This window comes from Crocuta crocuta, unplaced genomic scaffold, assembly GCF_008692635.1.
Source record: "Crocuta crocuta isolate KB4526 unplaced genomic scaffold, BGI_CrCroc_1.0 scaffold7, whole genome shotgun sequence".
NCBI classification, from domain to species: domain Eukaryota; kingdom Metazoa; phylum Chordata; class Mammalia; order Carnivora; family Hyaenidae; genus Crocuta; species Crocuta crocuta.
The window spans coordinates 3,627,948-3,646,036 of record NW_027531904.1 but is presented as its reverse complement, the minus strand read 5'-3'; the positions used below and the strand labels follow the sequence as shown (position 1 = coordinate 3,646,036).

At 37.7% G+C, this 18,089-nt stretch overlaps 1 protein-coding gene across 1 annotated transcript in view; it reads right to left on the bottom strand.

The window, feature by feature from the left end:
* AGBL1 (AGBL carboxypeptidase 1) overlaps positions 1 to 18,089 on the bottom strand; it is a gene marked incomplete at its 5' end in the record, with an annotated part of 692,079 nt that overhangs the window by 200,725 nt on the left and 473,265 nt on the right. Inside the window, one exon of the mRNA XM_077774253.1 lies at positions 11,948 to 12,111. Coding sequence (XP_077630379.1) covers positions 11,948 to 12,111 — 164 coding nt within the window. The remainder of the gene's footprint in view (positions 1 to 11,947; positions 12,112 to 18,089) is intronic.

The following is an 18,089-nucleotide window of genomic DNA, read 5'->3' as shown; positions in this document are numbered from 1 at the left end:
GGGGAAGGATCATGGGGTCACATAACAAAGACAAAGTCAACATTAGGAATACACAGAACAAGAACTACTCTAAAAATTAATTAAAAACTTTTGAATTAACTTAAGCCACCCATGCCAGGCTATTTGCAGCCTTTTTAAATAAAAACTGCCTCTCGTATTTGGGAGAACTTCACAGGTTTTATTTGCCTTCCAGTTTTAGAATTCACAACAAAGACAAGGACTGCATAAGCTGAAGTTGACATAGAGAGTGGGAAGAGCAAGTTTCTTGACTGAAATCCTTTTCCAGGGACTGGTAGCCCATTTTATTTTCAGGTATTTATAGATTCATAGGCAAGAGACCAGCTGTTCATGTGCTTAAGCCTGAGGCAGAGGCGAACGATATCCCTAGTGTTGACTGGCAATAGGTAAATCACTTAACTACACCTAGTGAGTCACTTAGACTCCCTGGGCTCCCATGGAATCACTCGTAAAATAGGATTTCTTTTAGGTAAGCTTCCATGGTTGTTATTAGGTGCTAACAGTTTGCAAATAGCAAATGTAATATGAAGAAAATGCACTTTGACTCCTCTCTGTCTGCAATCTCTTTCATCTTTCTCTTTTGAATTCTTCTCTCCATGGGTTGTATTGCATTCCACTTACAGCAACACACATTCCACCCATGATGACATGCACTGATTTCCCTGAACACTATTAAAAGAATCAAGGAATATTTCTGGGCCAAAATGACCCAAGTCATTGAGATTTTTAAAAACTTACCCACAAACACACAGACATATGGACACCCAACACATATTTTTGGCAACTGTACAATGCAAGAAACTAATAATAAAGTTATATTAGATTTAGGTTATATACTTAATGGCTCTCAACTCTTAGAGTTAGATGGATTGGCTTCAAAAGTCAACAATCTCTTCTAAAATTCATGACACTTGACAAACCTCTTAACCTCCACAAAACTTATTTTCTTTGTTTACAAAAGGGGATGCTAATAATAGCATCATACAGGATTATTTATATGATTGAGGTAATAGTTTAAAACTGCAACATCTGATTCATGGTAAGGCTCTAATGAATGTTTGCTATTATTATCATGTATATATGGTAAAGAAATATGTATAATATATAAACATACTAATTCTTTTCACAGTTTCAGAGTGTTCTAGAAAATTAATCAACAATGGTGTTCTTTTGCTTCTTACTACTGCTAAGAATTTGGGTTGTTCAAATTTATTTGGGATAGAAGTATCATTGCTATAAATATCTATATATTAAATATTGTTTTCTGTTAAGTTTATCTTCTTGAGGAATATTCAAGCTGGAAATATAGGACTTAATGGGAGTTTTTTATGGGCCTTCATATGAGTTACCAAATTCCTCTCCAGAGGAAAGTAAGCCAGTTTACAGACAGCTGTATATTACTAAATATCTTTCCTCATAGACATATTAACATTCTTTTTTAAAATTATTTTTATTTAATTATTATAGGAGGATCAGCATAAAATCATAACAAAAATATTTGGATTTGCCTTTCTCTAACTACTAATGAAATTGGGGTTTTTTTGTTGTTGTTGCTGTTTTCCCAAGATAAGATTAGCATTTCTTCCTGGTTAGTTCATTTTTCTTGACCCATTAGGGAACCACTTAATGCTTTAAAGCAACATGTGATATTCACAGTCTCAAAAGATGCCCAGGCTAGGTTCCATTCCTACAGTTCCATCATTGTAATTACTGGGCATTTCTTTGCCTACAACTACGGAATGAAACTAAAAACATTCTAAAATATTAGGTACCATGGGCTACTTTTTCAAAAATTTGAATACATACAGGGTGACAGAGGATAGGAGAAGAGAGACATTATCAGAATTTCAATGTAACTATAATGGGATTGATGGAAATAGAGTGTGATTTGCAATCCTTTGTTTGGATATAATGGCACCTTTTGATTCTCCCCATTTTCAGATTTCCCATTTTGGCCCACAGACATTGGTACTCCAATTTCTGTCCCCACCCATTCTTTCTAATGGAGGAAGAATAATATGAAACTGACTGAGCTTGAGCACCCCGTGGCCCCCGGTGCTCATTTTCTCCCTATAGGACCAGACTCGAGGTGCACCCATTGCTCCTCTGCATGAGAAGCTTAGCAAGGCAGACTCTAACCCTACAGCTCTAGGTGAGGAACTTCAATTCTGGTGGGGCCATGACTCTCATTACCAGTAATAAAGCAGTTATGTTTTATTTCAACCTACCTAGCTCCTGTGTTCTATTTCTTATCTGATTTGAAATTTCTGAGAGAAGTAAGAAGCATCATTCACTGGGCATTTAAAGGCCCATAATGCTTAGTATCTGTAGTCATTGAACATCAATGATGTCATTGAACATCAAGGATGCATACTACCTGGTTCTACCACTAATCTGCCTCTTACTAGTGGGGAAAAGGGCAAGTTATATGGCTTCTCTGAGTTCCAGTTTCTTCATCTGTACAGGGGAGATAATAATTATACATACCTCAAAGAACCACTGAACATTTAGCTGGCCATCTATGGCTCACTTGGACCAATCCAGTCCATTGCTTATTTTTGTAAATAAAATTTTACTGAAATACAGCCATGCCTATATATTTACATATTTTCTGTGGCTACTTTCATGCTACCACAGCATAGCTGAGCAGTTGCAAAAGAGACCATATGGCCCACAAAACCTAAAATATTTTCTGTCTCTTTACAGAAAAAGTCTGCCAACCCTTGGTTTAAAAGATTAAACAAGGAAAGAGGTATGCCTGCAAAATGCATAGCACCGTGCATGAAAAGCATAAATGTTTATTATGTGTTAGCTGTTATTATCTATAAAAGACAGGATGTCTTAGTGATTAAGAGGACTGGTTCTTTAGTAAGACTGTCTGGTTCAAATCCCAGCTCTATAATTTAGCCACCTGACCGTTTTAATCGAGCCACATAGTCTTTCTGAGTCACAATATATTCATCAATACATGGAGATAATAATGTCTACCTTGTATGGTTACTGAAATGCTTAAGTGAGATTATACAGGTAGATTGCTTAGGTCAGTACATCATCACTACAATTGTCATTAATTTCCTCCTACAGAATTCCAAAATATGAACTTATTTTTAATACTAGTTCATTGATAGTATTCAATCTCAATTAATTCATATAATCACTCAGAAAATATGAAGTGACCATCTTAAGATAGTCACAGTGTATCCAGAGATGCATATAACTTTTCATATGCTTCCTCTTTAACTTCTCCAAATCTATTCTCTTGGATAAAAGCCAAAACACCCTGAATTCTTGAAGAAAAAAACACCATCTAAATCAGGTTACTTCATAGAGAAGAACTATCAGCATCCTATCAGTTAGACTACACAAGAGTTTAAAGACTATCCAAAGCTTGGATCATCATGCAATTATGAGTCTTGACAGAGCTCTCATGGTTTACAGATAAGTAGATAAGCAATGAAGAAATAGAAGTTGAAAGAAGAGTAGGGAAGAACCATAACAACTGGGCAGGTGGAACGTTCTGCAAGGTACAAGGAGATGGATGCCTCCTCAGTCAATCGACAAAGCAATTCTCACTTTGGGGAATGACCAGCCATGAGAAACAGAAGCCAGCCTGACATGGAAAATTCAAGAAAAATGGAATCAATGAAATACTGAATGAAAAAATTACAGATTTGAATGGAACAAGAAACCGGCCATATTACAAATGCAAACAAAAAAGAAGCTGATGAGAGATAAGGAAACAGAAGCAATGAGGAGAGCACTTGTGAGGATGAGCACTGGGTGTTATATGGAAACCAACTTGACAATAAACTATTTGTGAAAAATAAAATAAAATAAAAACAAGTTTCAAGCAAAAAAAAAAAAAAGGAAAAGAAAAAGAAAGAAACAGAAGCAATGAAATCAAAACACATTATCAGCAAAGAGGAGAGCCCATGCCACAGAATATTAAATCGGTGAGGACAGTTTCCAGAACTTGCTGAACATGAATGAAGAAAAACAGTGATAAGGGGAGAAGAAAAGACAGATAGGAAGGTTGGGAAGCAGATATCAAATATTCTGAGGCCAAAAATGATGACTTGGGATGGAATCACTACTACCTGGTAACAGGAAGGCATGTCGGAAGGTGACCAAGTGTTTGAATTCAAAATCAATCAAAAGGACCTAAACATAACATGAGAAATATAGTTTATGTAGAAATAGAATGTTTGTGTTAGTGAACAAGAAAACCCAGCACAACTATTCCGGCAGGAGAAATGGTGTATGTAGAGGACCATCAGGCTGAGGACTGCAGGATTTATGGTAGAGTAAAGCAAACTGCATCTACGTGGTGTAGTGAAATGTCTAGGCAGGTACAGTGGAATTCCTGTGTAAAGGAGGCAGAGATTCACATATATATTAAATGCCACATACCCTTGATTTACTTTACGAAAACAAATGTTTATTTTAAAGGCGTTCTCTAGCAAAACTGTGAGGTGAATCAACATGGAGAAAAAATAATGGGGACATAATTGTATAGAATGGATAAAAATGAGCAATGCAAGTAATTAAACAAAATTGAATTTTACAGTGATTTGAATATAACTATAAGGCAACCTAAATGTCACAGATACTTCTTATATAGGAAAAGAGAAGTAGATAAAAATATCTTTGCTTCAAACAAATGGGAAGCAAATGGCTTTATAGGCAATTTATATATGTTGAAGATGTACATGTTCAAGAACAAACCCTAGGAAATTTGAAGTGTTCCACATGTTAGAGCAATATATACCATGCACAGATTTTACTCACACCTCCTCAATTCACAGTAAATAAATCAATGTTTATGATAAAATAATATTTTAGATGATAGCCAAATAGAGTTTCCTTTGATTTTCAAGAATGGATGAAGATTAGAGAATCTGTTGAATAATTTAAGACTTTATTAATTCAAAATAAGAATCTAGATTTTTTCCTAGATACCAAAAAATTGATAAAATTCATCATACAATCCTGACTTCTTAAATTAATAAGCTAAAAACTGGTTTATAAAAAGACATCAAACATTAATATCAAAACAGACATTGTACTTAATGTTCAAATGCTTAGAGTTGTTCTAAGTTTGAAGTTAGATTCACAGCAAGAATATCCATAGAATCACCATCCTTTTTTTGACTTAAAAAATGTTTAATGCTTATTTTTGAGGGAGAGAGAGACACAGAGTGAGCAGGGGAGGGACAGAGAGAGAGGGAGACACAGAATCTGAAGCAGGTTCTAGGCCCTGAGCTGTCAGCACAGAGCCCCACGCAGGGCTTGAACCCATCAACACCAAGACCATAACCTGAGCCAAAGTTGGACACTTAATCAACTGAGCCACCCAGGTGTCCCTTTTTAACTTTCTTTTCAAGTTATATATTTATTTTGACAGACAGACAGACAGAGAGAGTACAGAAGGGGTAGAGAGAGGGTGAGAGAGAGAGAGAGAGAGAGAGAATTCCAAGCAGGCTGCACACTGTTAGCACAGAGCCTAATCTGATGCTTGAACTCACAAACCCCAAGGTCATGATACTTAACTGACGGAGCCATCCAGGCACCCCTAGAATCACCATTCTTAAATAATGTTCTCAAGACTCTAGCCATGATTATACATTAATAATAAAAATTGAGTCAAGTCAATTATCAAAACTTGTAAATGATACCACATACTACCTAGAAAAACAGAAAAATCCATGGAAACACTTATAGGTATAACTATAGAGTTCAGTGAATTTGCAAATAAATATCTAGATAATCAGAATTTTCCTACATCATGGTGACAAGCTCTTAGAAAAGGCAGAAAAGACCCTTTTGAAAGTAACAAGAAAATTTAAAATATTAAAAGTCTATGGTTATATATCCAGGAATCACATGAAAGGGTATAAAAAGAACCCCTGCAATATTTTCTTTGGGAACATCAGGGAAAATCTAAGTAAGTGGAACAAAATACCAGATTTTGAAAAAGCAATATAGGCAAACAGTCAATAGACCAAAAAATCTATAATTTTAATGCAGTTTGAATTAAAGTCCCAGTGGTTTCATTTTTGGCAGTTAACAACTCATTATAGGGTTCATCAGTGAAAATACAGAAGAGAAAATAACAAAGCAGATTTTTAAACAAATATTAATGAGGTGGTGCTTGTAGCATTACGTATTTAAGTTGCATGGCTATAATATTAAGGATTCTGTGTTCCTGGCAGACAGACTAATGCAACAGAATATAGTATCAAGAAAATATACCCAAGCACATGCATAATACTATATAATTAACTGACATTACTAATCACTGATGAAGGATGGAATATTTAGTAATTTCTAAGGCAAGTGATTAATAATACAGAAATATACAACTATTCAGTAGTAAAAAAAATGGAAAATAAATAATACATAAATAGCTTTTATAAACATACCTACCTCAGTATAATAGACAACACACTTTTACAATGAATTGTTATCTGAATAATTATTTGAATTATGAATTATTTATTATTAGACTGAGGTAGGCAGGCTATCACAGCTAAGAAAAGCAAAGAAAAAAATGGATGCACATATCCATAAAAAACAAAAACATCCAAACTCAATAAACTACATTTTAAAAAATGGGAAAGGTAAATGGGAAAGTGTTTGTAAAATCCATGACAAAGAGATGGTGATTATCTTTAACATAGAAATTCAAATTAGATTTAACTATAAATTTAAGAAAGAAAGAAAAATAATGCTGAAAGGAATTTTAAAAAAAAGGCATGCTCAGGAAACTTATTTTAAAAAGAAATGATGCAGAAACATTTTATCCATATAAGAAAGGTAACACTAGAAATTAAAACCACAACCCATTTTCACCTAAAGATGGCAGAGACTTCAATGCAAAAGCAACTGGTGTGTCTAGACGCTATGTAGGAGAAAATCTAGTCGACTTTGGGTTTAGTGATGACTCTTTAGATACAACACCAAAGGGATGATCCACGAAAGGAACAACTGATGAGCTTGATTTTACTAAATGTAAATACTTCTGTTCTAGGAAAGATGATGCAAAAGAGAATGAGAAGACAAGCCACAGACTGGGAGAAAATACCTGCAAAAGGCACATCTGATAAAGGACTGTTATCCAAAATATACAAAGAGCTCTTAAAATTCAACAAGAAGAAAATAACCTGATTAAAAAATGGGCAAATGACCTTAAAGACACCTCACTAAAGAAAATAGACATGTACATGGTAAATAATTCCATCATATGAAAAGATGTTCCACATGGCATGTCATCAGGAAAATGCAAATTAAAACAATGAGATGGCATTATGCACCTATACAAATGGCTGAAATCCAGAACACTTACAAGGCAAAATGTTAGTAAGGATGTGGAATGGTATGAACTCTCATTCGCTGCTGCTGGGAATGCAAAATTGTACAGCCCTTTTGGAAGATGATTTGGTGGTTTCTTATAAAACTAAACATGCTTTTACCATACGATCCAGCAATCACACTCTTTGGTATTTACCCAAAGGAACTGAAAAACTTATGTCCACACAAAATGGATATATGGATGTTTATAGCAGCTTTATTCATAATTGCCAAAACTTAGAGGCAGCCAAGATGTCCTTCAGTGGCTGAATGGATAAATAAACTGTGAATCATCCAGACAATGGAATATTATTCAGTGCTAAAAAGAAATGAGCTATCAAGCCATGAAAAAGACATGGAGGAAACATAAATGCATATTTCTAAGAGAAAGAAGCCAATCTGAAAAGGCTGCGTACTGTATGTTTCCAATTATGGGGCATTCTGGAAAAGGTAAAACTATGGAGAGAGTAAAAGGATCTGTGGCTGCCATGGGTTAGCGGGAAGAGGGTAACAAATAGGCGGAGTGTAAAGAGGATTTTTAAGGCATTGAAACTACTGTGTATGAAATTATAATGGTAGATACACTTGTCCAAATCCACAGAATATACACACCAAGAGTGAGCCCTAAGGTAGACCACAGACTTTGGATGATAATGATGTGTCAGTGTCACTACATCAATTGTCACAAATGGACCACTCTGGTGGGGGATGTAGATAATGGGGGAGGCTGTGTATGTCTGGGGCAGGTTGTAGATGGGAAATCTCTGTCCTTTCAATTTTAGTATCCAGCTAAAACTACTCAAAAATAAAGTCTATTTTAAAAAAAGAACCCAGTGTTAATAAAGTTGCAGACAAGGGAACTATCATACATTATTGTTAAGGATATTACATATTTGTTTAGGTAAAAAAATAATTTGACCTTCTCTGCCTGACTTCTTTCAGAACAAGGGGGAGAAGAAGGGCAGAAATGGTGGGGGAAAGGGAGAGAAGCAAACCATGAGAGACTCTTGAATGCTGACAAAAACTGAGGACTGATGGATGTGGGGGGAGGGGGGATGGGCATGTAGGAGGACACTTGTGGGGATGAGCACTGAGTGTTATGTGGAAACTAATTTGACAATAAACTATTAAAAAAATAAATAAATAAATAATTTGACCAAAACATTGACAATCGTTCTCTATCAAAGGCAGGGTGATTAAAATCCGGTAAGTGGTATTTTTGTGTGTGCTTTCCAAAATATAATTTAATATAATTTATCAAAATGTAATATAGTTGAGAAAGGCAAAAGTATTTTTAAATAAAAATGAAGTACCTTTTAATTATTAAAAATATAATTATGTTCTCTAAAGTTTATGACAGATTTTTATTTGTTTAGTCTTCTCTCATCAAACTAAAGAGAGGACCAAATGAACTTGCCCTGATGCTCAGGGGAGCCCAGGTTCATGTCACAGGACTATCATTTGGGAGAATAAACGAGATATGGAGCTATCTCCAGGCACAGCTCAGAAGCTCTGAGCTCTCTCTGTTATTAATGGAGGGACAAGTGGAGATAGGGGAACTCAGCTGAGAAAGTCACAAGGCACTGGAGGGATACAAATTGAGATGAGCAGTGGCTGACTCAGCAAAACTGTTAAGTGACTTTGCAAAAGACCTGTCACAATGGATAAACGACGCCTCCTGAAGACATAGCTTACCATTCTCACAGAGCGCACACAATTATTTCTGGGAATAAGATTGAGGAAAAGGAGGAAGGAAGAGGAGAGGCAAGAAAATCAAAACATGCCTTAAGGAGTTTGCAGATGTTTCTTAAGTGAGCAACTGAGAAGGAGAGAAACTGTAAACGGCAACCCAAAACAAGGAGCACATGCACCGTACTTATTTTTAAGTTTCGGCCAACCGGGCAAACATCCACCATTTCTATTCTTTCTCTGCTCATGAAAAATGGTAAGTTGCTTTGTGGATGTTGACTATACTCTAATTGTTTTTATGGTAAATGAGGCATGAAAACTATTGTCAAAAACCATGGGGTTCTCGGCATACGGCCATACTTTGTCTTCCCAGCACGTCACTCCCCGGGGCTAACACTTTCTGTGGGGCCTAAGAGATTCCAAATACCATGTCCTCGGATTCTTTATGAATGACTTTTAGGTAAAAACCCACCCATCTCCCCTCCCCCCCTTATTTGCTTCTATGCAATTAGAAAAGAATCTTCCCGAAGTATATAACCCTGTTATACAGAGCACACCTAGGGAAACGTCGGGTGGGGAGGAGGATGGTCGAGGTCTTCTCTCTAAACCGTATGGAGGGTGGTGTTGACAAACATTAGTTATGCTCTTTGTATTATAGTAAAATCCCTGTTGTTAACAAAATCCCCAGGATTTGCTCGGCTCTGCTGATTACTATATCTCATGATTGATCCCTATTCATCAGAAACTAATCAAAGGGTACTCAAACAGCCTGTTGCTGATTGCAAACCAATAGATTTTATTTCATCAAGTACCCTTCCACCATCCTTTAATGAATATACCCTTATTGGCTGGACTATTTCCTGGGTCAAGATATTTTCAGAGTGATTTTCCTCTCAATCATGCAGTTTTCAGGTCCTTTGGGTAGGAACCACAATCTGTTTTGGTCAACTGCCTCAGTGAATAGGAAAATGGATTAAGTTAATACCAATGTTTGGGTGAAATAGGCAAATTCCATCCCGCTGCTTGCCCCCAAACTCCGTGCCTCTTGAATTTAATGCAGATCTATTGAAAATGCACACATGAATCACACCCTATGTGTAGGTATCCTGGCCTTAGGGAGCTGCACCAGCCTGAGAAGGGTCAGAGGTCAGGGAAGACTTTAAGCTTTAGACCCCTTGGGCTGGTTGCAACTGAAAAATTAATAATCAGGAGTGTGGGATGGCATGGAAGAGCAAGAAATATCATCTTCTTCTGATAACCCACATAGCAGCCATTGTATTTGGAGCCCGACACCAAATTCTTTAGACTCGAATTGGAAGAGACGCTTCTTTGATAGATTTCTTCTTGTTCCAGTTTACAGGCAACTAATCCTCACCGCATTGGATCAAACAGACTGGCACAATAAATTCAGGGAAAGAAAGCAATGCCAGGTCTGCTCAATCTTCTCTCAATGAGCAGCAGAGAAGAAAGTGGGGGTGGGGGGAGGAAAGAAAGAAAGAAAATTCAGGCATGCCTGCATCTAAGATAGCTTAGCAAAAGAAAAGATGAAAAGACAAGTTGAAATATATATCCTGGCAGGTGGAAATGCTTGCTGTCAGAGGGAGAAGCTGAAACACCACAGTGATGCCAAACACGCCAAGCCCTGGGGGGGCGCTGAGGGGTGTTGAAAAGGGAGTGGGGGCAGACAGCAATGGTGATGATATCAAAACAAAAGAAATCACGGGCAGTGTCTCTAGGGAGGAAAGAGGTCTGGATTTACTTAGGAGTCCATAGTCTATGATCTACAGCACAGTGTGACAAGCAAGTTAATTACCGCATTTAGGTAATTAAGTCTCAGAGAAACCCAGTACCTTCCAAAGTAAAATTAATTTACGCTGCTAGGTCATTCTAGGCTTGACTGACCATTTGGTGAGAAGTCACGCTGGAACCACAGCTTAACAATGGTGGGAGGAAAAGGAATGAAAATGAGCTAGAAATAAAACGGTGTCGGTATTAATGGCTTTCGCTCTGCCTTTGGACATGAAGGACATGAGGAGATGCTTCCTCTTTCACCAGTAGTCACTTCTTCCTCCAATAGCTCAACACCCCCCTCTATTCCCTGGCTCAAAGTATGGGCAATGACTTGGTCTCCCATGAATCCCCTGGCTTTTCTTGGTCCTCTCTTTTCTCATATGGCCATTATATCTTCCTTTCTTGCCCCTGAATCTGTTTTTGTCAAGTCTAAAATATCTGTCTAGAATAAAGGGCATCAAAAGGGCTCACATGGATAATGGTTCTCCCTCTCTTGCACTAATGATCCTCACAGCTCTTGGAAATCTGTCATTCCCCTGCCATGGCTGTGAGTCAGGGTCTCCAGGACAATGTATTAATCATCTTCAGGTGGTTCTTCTCATCATCTGAGAAGGAACAGTGGTATTTAAGAATTGGGAGAGTATAACATTTCTTGTCCCCATGTTCCTAGATATTGGCAATGAGATTGCCTCCCTTTTTTTTTTTGGATGTGTAATGGGCTCCAAAATTATACCTGAATAAATATAAACACATTACTGGCAAGCATAAGCATATGTAGATGCACATGTGTGTTGCTAAGCTGCATCTTCTTTATCACAAGCAAAATGTATTAATAATGCATGTTTATAAATACATGGCACTTTATATATTCCTTTATGTGAACAAGTAGGCAGCATCCTCCCTGTGTTCGGTAAGAAGTGAGGATGCCCCGCATCTGGGTCCAGTACACCGCTACTGTTCCTACCTTTAGTTGGCAGCTCCTGCATATTATTTTCTCCTTATCCAAGACCCATAGGGCCATGTGGCTTTCATTTCTGAGATGTGCTCTGATTAGAACACCAAGGTCCAAATTCCCCTCACACCCCTGTGAGCATCTTACCGCTGGAGGTGGTAGTCCAGAGCCCCTTCCTCAGCATTCAGGAGAGTTGCCGCAGAGTTCAGGAGCTGGTGGCTACAGCTTACAGATTTGAGTTCCAACATGAGGAGACTCAAGCAGAACATGGCTCCCATCTCCTCCAGTTCACTGGTTCCAAACTGTAGACCCTGCCAGGTAAACAAAACCATCAACAGAGACTATAGAACAGAAACTGAGTAAAGACAGTTTTGGGGATCCAGAGGGAGGGCTTCTGGACACTTGCCTATCAGGGAAATTGAGAATTGATAGTTTTATTAGTCACTATCCAATGTGCTTAGTTGGGTGCTTTGTGTATCGGTGATTCTCAATCTGGGTGTCCCAGAAAGATCCTGAAGGCAATAATGAACTGGCAGGGGTCCTGAAGGGTAAAGGGGTGGATAAAGTTCCGGGAGTCATTGCCCCTAGTTCAGTCAAAGTATCAATGCTTCTATATGCTTTTTATTTTTTTTAAATTTCTTGTAATGTTTATTTTTGAGTGAGTGACAGACAGTGAGTGAGAGAAGGAGACAGTGTGAGCAAGAGAGAGGCAGGGAAAGAGGGAGACAGAATCCAAAGCAGGCTCCAGATGCTGAGCTGTCAGCACAGAGCTGGATGCAGGGCTCAAATTCACAAGTGGTAAGACCATGACCTGAGCTGAAGTCGGACACTCAACTGACTGAGCCACCCAGGTGCTATTGTATTTTTCTATATGTATTTTTAAAAGGGTTCCACTGTTGAAACCAAAGTTTGTGAACAATCATACTAAAAGCCCTTTCTCTCCCATAAATGTGTCAATCAGTGAGAAGAATGAGGGAGATCTTTCATATACAAATACCAGAACTGAAAAACAACAACGCCAGCCTTTGTTTAGAACCACTTCTTCATCTGTACTGAGATAGCACATGAAAGCAAAGCCATGATTTTACTCTATGCTATTATACCATGAAATAACATATAATAATAATTAACAACTTTACAGAGCATTTACTCAGTGCCAGACACTGTTCTGAACCCTTTCACATGAATTAACTCCATCAATACTTATCAAAGTCTATCAGGTAGGTATTGCCATTTCATCCATACATACAGAAGGAGATTTAGAACCATGGAACTGAGACTTGATCCATGACCTCACAACAATGGAGACTAATAAGTGAATTCTGACTTGACTATTCACCAAAATGCTATAAATAGAAGAGGAAGGGCTCTATGACATGATGAAGTATAAAGTGCATGTTTTTCAAAATTAGATAGGGATTGGTTTTGAATCCTGATGTCAATATTTTATGACTGTGTGATCTTGGACTTAATGAGCTCTGTTCACCTCAATTTTCTCATCTGAAAAATGAGATCATAATTCTTCCCTCCATATACTTAGGCACACAGTGATAAGGAATATTCCAGGGTCCACATAACACTGCTGGTCAATATCAGCTCAATTTCTCTTTCTTTATTCCTAGTAAATAAGTTTACTATGACAGAATTCAATGTGGTCCTGAGTTCTTTATGTTTATAAACACATCTCATTTAAATAAAGAGGTATCAATATTTGAATATTATTTCTTAAATAGATTTTCATATCCAAATAGAAGTGATACAGAAGAGAGAGATGTGACAGTAAAAATTCAAAAAGATTGGTCATAAGCATCACAAGGAAAAACAAAATTCCAGACTAAGAAAGCATCAGCCCCACCAAAGAATTTCTAGGAAAAAGGATAAAAGAAAGTAGAAAGTCTATTTCAGCTGTTTGACAATTTGATTTACTGCATGTTTGGACACCTGTTTTCCTAAAAAACGGAGATATTGCTTCAGAGTTAAGGCAAGTCCACTCCTCCATAAACTACAGCAATGGGAGGGGAAGACAGATATTTAACAAGTTATTTTTTAAGCCAATAGAAAAGATCACTGAACAGAGAGAAAAATCTGTCTCTTTCCACGGACTAAAGTTCTAAGGTCTCATTCTTCCCCTGCACCCTGTTTTCCTAGCTGCTTTTCTTTATTCTAGAATGGCCAGCTGGGTGAGAGTTATGAAGCAAAGGCTATGCCCTCTTCCTCAATCAGCCACCTCACTGGTGGCAAGAAATAGCAGACAAGGAGAATGAGAACAAAAACCCAGCCCCTCAGGCAGGCAGCACACCTGACACCTATGTGTAACCCTAGCATCTAGCAGAGCACATAATAGGTCAAAAGAAGGACAAGCTCTTGAAGGCAACAAATCTCATAGCATGAGCCATATTGCTCGGTCAAGGCAACACCTTCACACCAGTCAACTTCTATAAACAATGGCCCAATGATAGCATTTTTATAACACAAAAACATTTCTGTATCCCAAATATTGATCCATTTATTTCAGGTAATGGTGGGTATCATAAAAAAAAGACTTGTCCAGAAAATCCTGATTAAAGGAACTTAGACAACTTATTGGCTGTGGGGTCTCAAGCAAGTCACTTGTTCCATTTTGCTCTGCAGTATGAGCCTCTCTTTACTATTCTCTTTTCACTCTCACACAGTATCAAAAATATTTGTTTATATGGATTCTCCTCTCACCTCCCACGCCCAGCCTGGAAATGAAACCTTCAAAGTCAACGACTGAGCAGTGTCTGCTTCTTTACATCCCTGGCATGGAGCACGTAGCCTATTATATGGCTTATCCTCATATGTGATAATGGATAAGCAATGGCTCTATAGGAATGGATATGGAGAGGCATGGATAAATTGTCTCATGGATACATATTGTATTTGTCAAGTGGAACTTCACTTCCTTGCATAGCACGTATATGAACGCCTTTAATTATATTTTCCCACTGTCAAGTGTCATGAGGATTTAAATATTTTATTTTTGCTTTAGAGGATGCATTCACCTCTCTGGATATGACACAGAAAACAGGTAGATAAAATTTAGAAATTCCGATATCTACTTTGGTCATTTATCATGGGTTCACAGTAACAATTTTATAACTAAAGGTGGCTTTGGGTTAGTTTATAAGTGAGCCTTACTGGGGCCCCTGGGTGGCTCATTCAGTTAAGTAGCCAACTTTGGCTCAGGTCATCATCTCACGGTTCACCAGTTCAAGCCCCACATCGGGCTCTGTGCTGACAGCTCAGAGCCTGGAGCCTGCTTCAGATTCTGTGTCTCATCTCCCTCTCTCTCCCTCTCCCCGCCCCAACACCCCTACTCTGCTCATGCTCTGTCTCTCTCTCTCTAAAAGAAATATTTTTTAAAGTGAGCCTTATCAAAATAAAGACCCAACTCTCCTCTCCCCCTAGGCTTATATGTGTTAATTAGGATTTTTTCCCCATAGCCAGTAACAGTAAGACTGACTATAGTTGTTTAAACAAAACTGGAGTTTTATTTTTCATGCATAATAAGGTGGGGGTAGGAAGTTCATGGCATTAGTTCAGGGGCATAAGAAAATCAGGACTCTTGTACCTGTCATTTTCCTGGTTTTCTAATCATGATTACAAGGTGGCTGCTGTAACTCCAGCCAACACATCACCACTCAAGGAAGGAGAAAGAGAAATAGGGAAAGGAGGCACCAGCATACTTTTGCTTATATTTTCTTGGCCAAAGATACGTAATAGAGCCAACTCCAGCTTTACAGTGGTCTGGTAACTGAATATTTTAGCTTGTTCAATCTCTTTAAAAGAGACAAGTAATAGAGATTGGTGTTAGAAATGAGTGTTGAAAAAACATTTTAAAGGGGGATGGCGCCTGGGTGGCTTAGTTGGTTAAGTGTCTGACTCCTGATTTCAGCTCAGGTCATGATCTCGTGGTTCACGCATTTAAGCCCTATATTAGGCTCCATGCTGAGAGTGTGGAGCTTGCCTGGGATTCTCTCTTCTCTCTCTCTACCCTTCCCCCACTTGTGTTGTCTGCCTTTCTCAAAATAAATAAACTTAAAATAATGAGCATTGGGTGAGCCAACAATATTTCTCACACCAATATTCAGATACTAAGGTTACTAGAAAGTACAGTCTCTATCTATGCATCCTGTTTGTAAGGAAAACTTACTGACACAATTCATTACATGTTTTTTAGAAACTTTTTGATAACCCACCTCAAAATAGGTTGAATCCACATGTACATTTGACTCCAAAATTCGCCACTACCCTCATCATCACATAATTTTTAAATAGCACAGATATGGGAAGAATATTTGTATTACTGAAGAAAATTACATACTGGAAAGGAAACAGGATACACAAATGATGTTTAAAAAGTATAGGTACTGGGGCACCTGGTGGCCCAGTCAGTTGAGCGTCAGACTCTTGATTTCAATTTAGGTTATGATCCCAGGGTTGTGGGACCGAACCTCATACTGGGTTCTCCACTGAGCATGGAGCCTGCTTAAGATTCTCTCTCTCACTCTCACTCTCTCTCTCTCTCTCGCTCTTCCCATCTCACCAACTCGTGCTCTCTTTCTCTAAAGGATAAAAAATAAATTAAAATAAAACAAAATAAAATAAAAGCATAGGTACTGATAATTGGTGAGCAAAAGGAGAAAAACAATAAGCATAGAAAAATATTCTGTTTTAGTATGTAATAAAAATGCCTCTTACACCCAGCAAATTGATAGACATATATTAAAATTATCATATATAGTGCTGACTCATGACAAAAGCTGGCACATATCAAAATGTAACAATATCACTTCTGAAACCTCTTCCTGAGGGACAATTCAAAATAAAAGTGAAGCACAAAATATATATTATGTCAAAGCTACATATAATAATCAAAATTTGAAGGAAATAAAATGCTAAATATCTAATAAGGAAGAAATCACTAAGGAAATTATAATGGAATAAATTTGATGGGCTATAATAAAGCCATTAAAATGATTATTATAACAGCCATTTAACAATATGGAAATGCCTATGATTTAATGACAGGTGACGAAAAAAAAAGCAAAATATTAAGCCTATAATGATGTAATTTATGGTGACAATTTGGCAGAGAAAGCAGAGGTGGTTACCCCCAATCCCACATACAGGCTTTCAGCCATTATTGCTGTGATTTGCCAATAAAACACAGAAATCCTGAGGAGACGGGTTATCAACAGAACATCCACAGACCAAAAACTGTGTAAAGAGTTACAGCATGTCAATAAATGAGTAGAATCCGGACAGCAACTTGCAAGATCTTTTCTAGATCTTCCGTAGTCTGAAGTAGGTCTACATTTATTATTTCCTTTATTTCTAATTTATTGACACTGAAAATTGGTGTCCCTCATTGGTTTTAGAAAAACGTAAGCCACCATCTCTTTGAGTATTACCTTCCCCCATTCCTCATCAAGGAAAGCAAAGAGAAGCCTAAGATTCCTATTAAACGTATTTATTTTTACTCTGTCCCATATGTCTTACCTTTACTTTTATATTTTTTATTTCTATCACCATAATAAATTCTGAGTATCTTTTCATATCAATGTTTTATTTTAATACTTTGCTCTCCAGCTGTACTGAAGCTGCTTTTTGATTCATTCATCTCAAAAACTGTCTCTGAAACACTATAAACATAGTTATTTTATATTCTCCCCGATTATTCCCATATATACAGTCTTTGTGGGCATCCATCATTCGTTTGACTTTTCTGTTTAATGTCAATATTGTAGCTTTGCCTGCTCAAATATTTTAAGAGCTTTTGAAGTCCTAAATTCACATTTTCTTGAACTTGAAAAAACTCTTTGTGGATTGGTTGCTCCAGAGAGAACTTGTGTTTTCTTCCACTAGGTATTTAGGGACTACCGATCAGGGACCATTACAGGCTGAAGCTTTGGCTTGAGACCTTCAGGGCCATACTGTACCTTTAAATTTTGACCCCAAATACGCTTAATGGAGAGTTTGTGATTAGAAATTCTGAATGGAGGCATTTCCTTTGTGTCTGCTGTACCCAAAGCTATGGCTAAAACAGTCAAGCATCTTCAAGTTGTCCCTTTACACGTTGCGGTTTCATTGGCTCAGGAACTGAGGCTGTCATTTGTTGTGGTCCTGCCTTCGTGTGGTTGTCTTCCGTCAGTCCTCAAATTTCTCACGGGCCTCTGTCTGCATCCTCAAATCCAAACTATAAGCAGATAGGAATTAGTATCTGCCTCCAACGATCTACAACACCTTCTGGCAAAGCCTGTTTCTT